Here is a 12,235-nt window from a genome sequence, read left to right as displayed (position 1 = left end):
GGTTGGGAAAGAAGTGCAAGAAGACAGTCTGCCATTATTGACACCCTTTTCCTGAATAACTATATAACTAAATAACTAATCTGGGTGGCGATGAATTCATGTGGCCCACGTGGAGTAATACTTATCGTATCTGTCCTTGCATTGGGCTAGCCATTCCTCAGAGATCCGGATTCCCGATACCTGTCCGCTCCACTACTCCATCGTGGGGACAGCGGTCTTCTTCCAGTAGCGCAGAATCAAGCATTTGGCCGCATTGAGGAGGTGGGGGGAGAAGGCTAGATTTATATTTAGTCATGGTGTTGGGTACTGAGTGCAGTAGGTAAGGGGCTGGTGTGAGAGGTATGTCCATGTCGAGGAGGACTTTAATCTCAACCTGAATCTCTCGCCAGAAGGGTTGAGGAGCAGTCTTTTTTAATTTGACCAACAACTTTGTACTGCAGAAGGAGATTTATACAACCCATTATATGTACATCCAATAACGCAAGCTCATTCACTACGTAGTTGTTGGTAAGGCAGTACATGATTACCGTATATACTCGAGTATAAGCAGAGTTTTTCAGCCCATTTTTTTTGCTGAAAAGTGCCCCCCTCGTATATACTGCTAATACAGTGCAGACAATACATTTACAATTATACTAACATGAATGTATTAAATGATCTGTATGTAGCCCTGTACTATGGATCATTTAACCCATTCATGTTAGCAGAGGATCATTGTAAATGTATTGTTGCAGGCACTCTATAAGTACATGTACTATATACTACATATAGAATGCACTGAACAATAGATTTACAATTATCCTCTGCTAATATGAATGGGTTAAATGATCCGTAGTACAAGATATGTTGCCCTGTACCCCCTTTTCCACTTACAGAGCTGCCTCATTTCCCACCCTCGGCTTATACCCGGGTCAATATTTTTTCCCAGTTTTTTGTGGTAAAATTAGGTACCTCGGCTTATATTCGGGACGGCTTATACTCGAGTATATACGGTAGATCTTATTTAAGGTTGCAATGCTGATTTAAAAACAAGGATCTAACAAAATAGCTTTCCAATGCAGTAAAAACTTCTAATCATATCAAGGAAGTCACTCAAAATTGATGCTTGTGTGCGCAACAATAGAAATCCTCCCATCATCTCTGCTATGGCATATGTGTGGTTTTAGATCAAACATTTTTACAACCAGTATTAAACGGCATGGTCTGCATAATATATCTGAGAGAATAATTCTAACTCATTTAGACTACCTAGAGGAGTCTGAGCTTCATTTATTAAAAGTTAATTTATGCTGGAAACTCAATTAACATGTTCTGTGTGCAGTCTCCCGTGTTGTTCATAACCTTTTGCTGTGCTTATGTACATGTTTTCTTGCCATTTATCATCTGAAGATTTGTGCCAGTGGCATTCTCAGTTGCAAGCAGCATTTAATCCCTCTGTCTATTTAATTTGAGTGTTCTACTTCCAAGGTGTTTACTTTTACATGTGCACACAAAGATGTTAAGTCATTTGCATGTTTTTTGTTTTTTCTGTCATACAGGTTTCTGCATGTTTGTTTTGAGTTTAGTGAAGAAGCAGTACCGTCTTCAGTTTTACATGGTGTGTATTAATTGTCCTCTACAAATATTGTAGTATATGTACAGTAGAATTACAGCAGTGTCTGCTTGCTAGTGCCACAGTAAACCTGTCACAAACATGGACAATTCCAGCCGAACATAAGATAATAAAATGCATGAGCACAAGTTCCCTTTAGTGAGAGCTGTATGTCCAAATGGTCAGCAGATCCAAAGTTAAGCTAGCCATACATGGCTCAAATACACGGCTTGAATTCCTGCTGAATGGGTCAAAATCTGAGCTGTTGCGACACTACCCAGTGTGAACTGAGCCAGGTGGAAAATTGGTCAGCTGAACATTGACTGAGTCCAATGAGCTTAGCTTTGTGAATCAAGTCTTATGCCTTGCAAAAGCAGAGATTGTCCCGCCTATTCCATACTCCAAATCCTTCTATTGGTTACCCTAGTCAACAGCAGCCTCACTGACCAAAAGAAGTAAGGGGCACTGCCAACTTCAAACTTGAATTGACCAAAGTCTTGACAGGTTTTCCTTAACCTGTACTAATGCGTACAACTTCCACACTGTAAAAGTAACCTGCATGTATACTGTTATATCTCAATGGGTGAACTTTATTTACTTGAGATAGATCAGTACTCCTAACATGAGTCTGTAGCAATCTATAACACACTATACACAACGGCCTGACGTATCAAATGTGCCAGAAAGTAAAGACCCTCTGCTTCTTATAGCAGCCAAAATGCATATACCAATCTGTTTTGTGAAAAGGTTTGAGAAATATGAAATGATGCAATTGCATTTTCTCTTCCAATTATATGTGATGTCTGAAGCCATTTGTAGCTGTCTTAATAGTAAGATGGTTCATAGACATGGTAACAAATATTAAAGTGGACCTTTCAGTAACTTTACACGTCCATATGATTACATTCTTTACATGTCGCAACATTTACAGCAACAGAATCATTTTTCCAGAAAGATCCACCTTTTCTCCTTAAAAAGCCACCCTTTTAGCTCCAGTCCAGTGACTTTGCTAAGATGATGTAATCAGTCTGCTGCAAGTAGGAAGAAGCATTTCCTCAGCCTCCTCTCCTCTAGTGAGCAGCGTTCTTGTAATTTTCAGCAAGTTACAAGGTGAGAGGCTGCCAGAGGGGCTGATCTGTGTCAGTCATTGGCAAACACAGCCAAGATCTGCACAGACACCAGGATTTACATAATTGTGTACTGTTTGAGTCAGTATCCAAGTCCAGGAAGTAGTTTCTGAAACTACCCTCATTTTGGAGAGCAAAGCAGGTTATTGTGATCTCTATGAGAAAGAATAAATACCTATCAGACATCACTTGCACGTAAGCCTGCATACACTTAAAGGAGAACTATGAGGTGAGTGAAAATCACTCATCCTCATAGTTCGAGCCGATGTGTGACAATTAAACTGTCAAAAGTCGTCTCAATAGATGGGGAAGTGAGCAAACACATACCGTCGCTCGCTCACTTCTCGATCATGTCCCTGCAGAGGGCAGTGACTGTCAGTTACGGCTCCCTGCAGGGATTCCCACCCCCTCTCCCCGCTCTGATCCTCCAGCGCTGACTGGTGGAACGGATGGGGGAGGGGGCAGGTATAGCTGGCTCAGCCTCCAGATAGGCAGAGCCAGCTGTTGATCACGCAACTGGGTGGATCTCCACAGTAATGTAGGGATCCGTCCCGGCTGGGGCGGTCTCGGTATACCGTGAGCTGTAGCTCGCAATATACTGAGCTTTGGGTCACGGGAGGAGGTTAGTATATGTCCTCCCGTGACCCTAAAGAGAACTATGGGGAAAAACACTTGCCCCATAGTTCTCTATTAATGAAAATGTATCTGATGCTAAGGCTACTTTAGCATCTGAAAGTATCTTCTCTATGCCAGATTCATATGTCATGTTTTTTTTATCTTTCAGTGGCCCATGTGACATAATAGAGATACATAGTGAAGCTTCCTTCTCATTCTAGTGACAGGACCAAAGCCAATGCTCTCTTTCCACATTCATGCATTCTGATAAATGTAGTGCTGCCTTCTATTCAGTAACTTCCATTACACCCCCTATACGTATCAACATGCCCTAATATAAACTATTGACTATGCACAGTTTCATGTTACAGTACCCAGTTCTAATGATTTCTCCTTAGGCAACGTGTAGTAATGGTTTTTGTGTGTTGCGTTAACTGTAGTGTTCAATGAGTAACTGAAATTTACTAGCATGATGTTTGATTTTATGTCAGATTAGATAAGCATGATGCCTGCTGACAACGTTTAGCCTATCAAAGTTAAGTGCGATGCTGTACAAATGTGTCAATGCTCTATTATAAAACAAAATCCTTTCTATTACACAACATAACCTTTGTTTTTTTACATGTCATTTGTGGATTATATTGTGTTTATTATAGTGGAACTGTGTAAATAAACTCTAGATTTTCTATCTTCTCTGACATCACTAGCTAACAAGAAAAGTTTTTTGTATGTATACTCCACATTGTCTTCACATATAAAAACAAAGCAAAGGCCTCTCCTGTTTCCAGTCTCTGGAGTACATTCCGCATGTGGAGAATAGTGATGGGGTTTTGGCTCTCTACTGGATTCTCAACACGAATATGTAAGGAATGAAACCTCAAGAGTGGAAACAGGAAGCTCAGATCACAGCATTGCCCTGGTGGTCAGCAGGAGAAGAAGTAAAGGGAAGGGCAATAAAAAACTGCAACTAACGATTATTTTCAAAATCGATTAGTTAGCCGATTATTAAGTTCGATTAATCGGATAAAAAATAAAATAAAATATTTTTAAAAATGGCTCCGGTGATGGACTACTAGTTTGTATTGAGATTGTAGTCCATCACAGGAGCCTGCTTGGTGTGCAATATAGTGACATGGAAAGTGTAAAATTATACAGCACAATGCAGAATACCATCAGCTATAGAGGAATACAGCAAAACCCAGCAATAGTACATTATAGCTAGTGGTATTCTGCATTGCGCTGTATAATGTATTATTGCTGGATTTTGTAGTCCTCTATAGCTGGTGGTATTCTGCATTGCGCTGTATAATGTATTATTGCTGGATTTTGTAGTCCTCTATAGCTGGTGGTATTCGGCATTGCACCACTGTATAATGTATTATTGCTGGGATTTGTAGTCCTCTGTACAGCGCAATGCAGAATACCCTCAGCTATATAGCAATACAACAAATCCCAGCAATACATTATGCATAAAGTGTATAATGTATTGCTGGGATTTGTATTCGTATGTATAATATACAGCACAATGTAACATCAGCTATAGAGGAATACACATCCCAGCAATACATTATAGAGCACCATGTGTGGGAAAGTGCAGGCTTACCTGAGCAGGCTTCCAGCAACTTGCTTCTGAGATCAGGCCTGTCTTATCGGCGGCTGTCATCCCCCCCACACCTGCTCCTCCTTACTTCTTTTTCTCGTGGATGTGGACGGGCGGTGAGCGCGAGGCAGGGAGGAGGTGTGGATGCGGGCGGGTCTGGCAGCAGCGAGTGTGAGGTGGGGGGAGGTGCGGCGCGCAGCCATGAACAGGGCCAACTAATCGGAAGCCGATTAATTGATGATTGGAAACGTTGACCACTTTTTCAATAATCGATTTAGTCGATTAGTTGTTGCAGCCCTAATAAAAACCTGGCAGTAAAACAAGCTCTTATCTGTTCTATGTAAAACCTAAAGCAGGTGGTTGCAGTATATAAAGATAACCTGCTGCAGATTATGTCTCATCAATGCAAACACTAGAGATTAATTAGTAAAACCCCTGGTGTATCTGATCGTTTGCAGATCATGAGTATGTTGATTGCAGCAGTGAAACTGTCATGTTTGCCAAATAACGTAATAGAACTAATATGTGCTGTGCAAGTTGCTGGAAGAATGTTTGGTCATGTGGTGCATAGCGGGAAGTAATTACTTCCTTCTTTCCCCCATATTTACTTGTCAATATGTACAAACAACAGAATTAATTTTTAAATTAAGATCCAAATAGCAAAGAACTGGATCACGCTGAAAGAGGCAGAGAAAGAATGGCACTCAAAGCACACTTCCCCTTTCCATGTAAATGTGTGGTTAATGCTGTGATCTGCCCATGCAATATATGTAAAATATTGTATAGCGGTGTACTGGACATGGTATGGATCTTGTGAGGCTTGTCTGCTGGTGATCAATGATGAACACCCATTCATGGACAGCTCCTGAAACCTAAATTACAATTCTGCATATTTAATACACAGGCTTTCTCTTTTACATCATGTATGATGCACAAGTCATGTTTTTAGTCACATGTTTTGTTTCTGATTGTGCTCATTGTGCTATTGTTGTCCCCATTAACAGTTTGGATGGACTCATGTCACTTTGCTGATCACTGTCACTCAGTCTCATCTTGTCATCCAGAATCTTTTTGAAGGCATGATCTGGTAAGGCTCTACATCAGTTTACTGCATGTTGTGTTCCCATTGATTCATAAACATGTTGTTGTATTCTTCTGTACTTGCCTTGGCATTTAAGCATGATTTCCAGTTTTGATTGATATCCCCTATCTGCTTGGGTTCATTCCTATGTTCAGAAGTCCCCATCTGTTATTCCGCATTTGTAAACAGGATGCTTGCTGAACTGGATAAACTGGAAATAATTTTTTAGCCGTGCAAGCCCAAGTACTTTTAGGCCCCTTTCACACTGTCTGATCAGCAGGGGATATATGCACAGATCCCCTCCTGGTCACAGTGGTACAGATTGGATGTCACCGCTGTAAAACGACCGGACCCCATGTTGGTCTACGGGGAATCGGATTAGAGATGCACAGATACTTTTCGAGTACCAGTGCTGATACTTGGCATTTTCATGAGAACTACCAGGGTTGCAGCTGGGACCGGGCTCTGGCGCTCCACCACTATCCTGAAATCATTAGTCTGTATGGTTTTAGTAAAACTGTCACATGACAATAAACAAAAATGTACTTGTACTTGTAAGTCCTCGGCAAGTACCAGTACTGGTACTCGCAAAACTGGTATCCCTTTATTTATAAAAACAAAATCCTACATTAAAACGGAGATGTACAAATCCCAGGAGCTCTGTGTGCTCCTTCCAAATGACAGCTGCCTCCTAACATTTGAATTTTTCTCTAGTCTAGTCTTGGAGCTCAAAAGTATCGGTACATTTACTCGTACTTGTACCGAGTACTGTACTTGGTATCTGTGCAACCCTAAATCGGATGCAAATGGACATGTGTCCGTTTACATCAGATTACCCCCAATCCGGCACGATCAGGTCTGGCATTGTTCCGTTTGTTCTTCCAGACTTGGCCAGAGCCAACCGGATGTAAACGGACACCCTTACATTTAGATCTTGCTGCCTATAGACTTTTATATTGGGCATCCGAACAGTTCCGCCTAAAAAACTGACAGGTGGACCTAATCGGACCGCCCGTCATTGCTGCAATATGTTATTTTTCTAGATATAACAAATAATATCTTTGCCTCTAATTTCTGAGCTTATATTTACACATGAAATTTAAAATGTATATAGTCTCATTCAGCTCAATACACAAAGATATAACGCATGGTATTTTCCATGTACCATGTATGTATGTGTTAGATCATTGGTGCTCTCTAATCTAACCCAGAGCAACCAGCCACAAAATAGCTTTACATGAAAGCATATGTAAAAATATCTAACAATAACCTGGCAACCTCAGCACTCCAGTTGTGGTGAAACTTACCCTCTCTTGGTACCCTGATTGTCATCAGAACCGGAAGTAAAGGGTCTGGTGACAACTCTAAGAGGGAATTTCCACTTATTTTGGAAATATTTTCTTTCATTTTCAGTGTTTCCTGGACTTGAAGTAATAGAAAATCTTCCTAACGGGACACACACAGCAAAAAAACTTGACAAGGGTCTTGACAAGGTTTTTTTTCTTTACCCTATAAAAAGAAAAGCCTATATATGGTGAATGTGCTGTGTGTTGATGACAGGCCTTCTTTATTGTAATGTCTATTACTTTATACATTTGCAGTATTTGGCTATGCAGTAATGCTCACCTCTGTCATTTGATACTGTGGATAGTGCGGAATCCCAAAATAACCAACGCAGGCATGAAATCTGCTTATTGCAATGAATACTATACTGTATTTTTGCTGAAGCTGCACTTCTGTTTGGGTAGGGCAGAGGGAGACTTTGCAGCTTATATATTTTAACCCCTTAGTGACACAGCTTCAGAAAATGTTTTTGTTCCTGGGGACCGGATCAATTTTTAAATTTTTGCTATGCGTTTGTTTAACCATAATTTCCATCTTCCTTTTTCACTGCACTTAAACATATTCTATACCGTATTTTTAAAGGACAAAATTGGCTTTTATTTGAATGCTGTATTGGGGTATTGAATGCTGCATCAGATTCCCCATAGACCAACATGGGGTCCGGTCGTTTTACAGCGGTGACATCCAATCTGTACCACTGCGACCAGCAGGGGATCTGTGTATAGATCCCCTGCTGATCAGACCGTGTGAAAGGGGCCTAAGTCACAGCCAGCCGGGAGCTTTACATTCAAGCGATCGGGCATCTCTAGAGACGCTCGATCGCTTGTATTAGCAGCTGTCACTGCCGGTCCCAAGATTCACCACCTTTTTAATGGACACAAGTACCTAATTTTATGTAAGCCTACTCTATCCAGCATGCTTTAGTTTTTTGAGCAAACAGTATACAGGGCCATAAAAAAAAAAGAGGAGGTGGGACCAGCACGGCTCTGTGACAGGAGATCAAAGGGAGTTCAGTATACGAACTTCCTTTGATCTCCTCTCAGTCCCCGAATGCAGGAAGTGATGTAGATTACATCAGTTCCTGCATTCAGTGTCACTCTCCAGCTACAGAAGCTGATGAAGCCGATCTCTGCTTCATCAGCTTCTCTGGGGGTCCCTAGGTGACATTAGGGGTCTTGGAGACCCCTGATGTCTCCATAAAGAGGACCTGTCATGTAAATTGGCTATTACATAGCCCCCCCATGTAATAGCCCCCCATGTAATAGCAATAAAGCTGTGTGTAAAAAAAGAAAAAAAAAAAAAAGTAATACTAAAATTAAAGAATCATAACAAAAATGAAAAAAGAAAATTTTTTTAAGTCCCCGCCCCCCACATACTCAGATATGCGTCGGGTGCGCCTACCTGCGAAAATGACGATTGTGCCGCAATATCGCCGCAAACGTCGGAGTGAGAGCAATAATTTTAGAACCATTAATCACTGATAATACTAAACTGATGAGCAGTAAAAGCGTTTTAATCGTCGCCTATGGGCGTTTTTTGCGGGTGCAAGGCTTGACATGTTTGGTGTCTATTTACCCCGAATTTTATGTTTTACTAAAAATATGGGTAAGAATAAATGTTTTATAACATAACGTAGGGAAACTTTGTTTTTGTTTTTTTACATTTATGGTACTTTTTTCATTATATAGTAAACCCTCCCCCCTGTGATGATTATATACCTTCAAAAGAAAGCTCTATCTGTCCCCAAATGTTTACATAAATTGCAAGGCTATAGTCCAGAGCTGAAATTACAGATAACGCCATCTGCTGGTGAAGTATTGTAGTGGAACCAAGTGAAAACATTACAATGGTTGGTTTAGTTCAGCAAGCATCCTGTTTCTCAAATTTTTTCACAACTTTGGCAATAATAATGTGTACATAATTAGTGTAGCTAACAGAAAGTTAATGCGTAATAAATTATTTTATTTGTGATAGGTTTGTGTTCCATCTTTAATAGTCTCCTCCGCACTATATTTTCTTAAAAGGGTAAATGTTTTTTATTTTTTATTTACAGGGGCTTTGGATACTAAGTATGCTGATGAGATACTTTATTCTCCTTAGAGAAACTTTGTATCACTTTTGTAATACACTGAACAGACTTGCAGCTCCACAACACTGTAAGCCAGCTCAGTGGCCGTCACAACACGCTGATTACTGCGATCATCTTTCGCAGTGATCACCGTGCTGGGACCCCCTAAATTGCTGTTCGAGGTCTACCTCGAACACAGACGGACCCTACAACAGCATTACCTTAATGAGCGCTGGTCCCTACACGGAACCGCGCTCATTTTACCGTCCACGGTCTGTAACGAACTAGAAGACGGTGATGGAATAATTCCGTCATTAGTCGGGAAGGGGTTAATGTCCAGGCGTTTTCTTTATTTTAGTGCATGGAACATGCCTGGAACAAAAAGGATATAAATCCTTAAAGAAGAAATCGTGCACTGAACCCTTGCAGTGGGGCTACCCTCGTACTGCAAGGGTTAAGGGCTCATTTCCATCTTTGCGTCATTTCACCGTTTCAATAAACCTTCGTGCTGCAGAGATGACATTTGGATTGATTACTCTCCTGACACAATACTTCTGTGTTTTCCAACTACCATAGATTGGCAGTTAAAGGCAAAACCTGTTTTTTTTTGTTGTTGCAAGTTTTGCATAGAATGGAGAAGGGTTAGACCAATCTTTCTCAACCATTGTGCCATGGTATCATGGGGTGCCTTCTGGCTTCCTCAGGGGTGCCTCGAAATCTTCAGATGTTAGGACTCTAATATGAAGGTTGACTGGGGACTCTGATATGAAGGGGGGGACTCATGATTTAAAAGGGAGCTCTGATGTTAAAGGGGTGCTTTGATATGAAGAGGAAATCCCACTTTTTTGCTGTAATTGCTGCAAAAGGTGGCTCTACAAAGTTTTGACTTTGGGGGGGGTGAATTGTTATGCACGCTCAAGTTTTCTGTTTGTATTATTTCTTGCTTGTATCACAATACAAATATTTTGCATCTTCAAAGTGGTAGGCATGTTGTGTAAACCAAATGATTTAACCCCCCCCCCCATTTTTTTTTAACTCCTATTTTTCCTATTTTGGTAATGCAACAAAATAGGAAAAATGCCAAGTGGAATGAATACTTTTGCAAGCCATTGTAGCGTCTTGATGCCACATTCAATCTCCGGAATTAAATCTCTCTTACTGCAGTAAAACAATAAACAATAAGGTGTCAATTATTTCACTCCAAGATTTATCAGTTTACTAGTTAGATTCAATTGGAAATGTGTTGATCCTCGGTGAACGTTGTGTGAATCTTGTGTAAAAATATTTATAAATTGAAGTGCACGTTCCACTATGTAACCATTCTGTACCTTGACTTGCAAAAATGGCAATGAGGCAGTGTACCTATAAACGCTTCCTTAGTGTAAGACAAAAGAGAAAAAAGGGCGCCCAACCTGGTGCAGATAATCCTTTTAATTTAAAATAGACACCATAAACCAAAGGTACAAGGGTGCTCACAATGGTAGGTCAAACAACAGCGTATATGGATGATTTCAGAGAAACAGCAGTTGCAAGACTGCAATCTGTCTGTGTGCCACTGAGTAGTGACGTCGTTGATGCGTTTCCATTCTGATGGGTTCTTTAGGAAGTGGGAACCTTTTATATTACACAATTATTCCGGGGCCGAGCTACATGCTCTCATGTATCCCTTAAACTGACTAAATGGTACCTAGAGAGTAGGCTGGAGAACTCCCTGGGGCAGTTAGAACTCCCGGAGAACTATGATCCGGGCTAGGTGAGGTAGCCATTAAGATATGTCGTACCTATGGCAGTCTGCAGCTGCTTGGATAGTAAGCATGACGAACAAAGCTGAAACACTCTTTGGAAAGGGTTTCATGCAATCTGCAAATCTCTATGTCTCTTTTTGATTAATTTTCTTCGGTCTACATGTGACATGAGTGTATGTTATTTTGTATATTATTTTGTTTGGATATGATGTACTGCTTTTACATTATTATTCTATGTTTGAAATATGATGTTCTATGGAATTTCAATAAAAAGATGTTAAAAAAAAAATGATTGAAGAACTGACAAGTCAGTAACACGATGTATATACATAAATGTGAATAACAATGAACTTGAGTAAAAATGAATGAAAATATACATATTTGAATGAAAATTCGTAGAGGGTCAATCTTTATCGGCTATATGAGGCAAGGTTTAAATGAAAGCTTTAAAAATATACATGTATAACCCTAAGCCGGCGTTTTGTATATACATGTATATGTAAATGTGTACCAAATTTCGTTTTGTGATCCCCAGCTGGTATACACAAATATTTGAATTAAAATGCATGATGATGCGTAAAAATGCATAAGTCTGCAAAAAATTGTGCATAAGAGATACATGAATATTAGGATTAATATATACATAAAATGTATAAATATGAAATATATGTATGAAAAAGCGCTATACCATGAATGTGCTTAAACTCGAAGCATCGCTGGGATACCAGTGATCTGCAGTCTGTCACAGTATAGGAAAGAAAATTGTTTGAAAGCGTGTTCTAGTTGTCTTTTGGTAGGCTTAATTATAAGTGGGGCTAAGAGAATAAGGATCTTGAACATGGAGTGTAGCGGGGAAATGGGAGAAGTGCATCCTTCCCCGCTACGCTAATAGCGTATCTTGTCAGAAGCTGCATCGAGCGCGCCCCCCACATGTGAACCCATATGGGATGGGAAGCTGCCATAAGGGATGGACTCCAGGTGCTTGCTAGTTGGTTGACAACAATGGTGTCCATAGGGTTGGGGTCCATAGTGTTTTGTAATTATCCCTTGTGGTAGATCCAAGT

At 40.3% G+C, this 12,235-nt stretch overlaps 1 protein-coding gene across 1 annotated transcript in view; it reads left to right on the top strand.

Annotated features, from left to right (window-relative positions):
* LOC108796139 (phosphatidate cytidylyltransferase 1-like) overlaps positions 1-6,024 on the top strand; it is a 65,783-nt gene extending 59,759 nt beyond the window's left edge. Inside the window, exons 8-9 of the mRNA XM_018567565.1 lie at positions 1,539-1,597; positions 5,938-6,024. Of these exons, the coding sequence (XP_018423067.1) occupies positions 1,539-1,597; positions 5,938-6,024 (146 nt within the window). The remainder of the gene's footprint in view (positions 1-1,538; positions 1,598-5,937) is intronic.
* The last annotated feature ends 6,211 nt before the right edge of the window (positions 6,025-12,235 follow it).

The sequence above is a fragment of the Nanorana parkeri genome, unplaced genomic scaffold (assembly GCF_000935625.1).
Source record: "Nanorana parkeri isolate BGI_ZX_2015 unplaced genomic scaffold, ASM93562v1 scaffold1064, whole genome shotgun sequence".
NCBI classification, from domain to species: domain Eukaryota; kingdom Metazoa; phylum Chordata; class Amphibia; order Anura; family Dicroglossidae; genus Nanorana; species Nanorana parkeri.
Note: the sequence above shows the minus strand (reverse complement) of the source record. Positions and strands in the feature narration are given on the sequence as shown.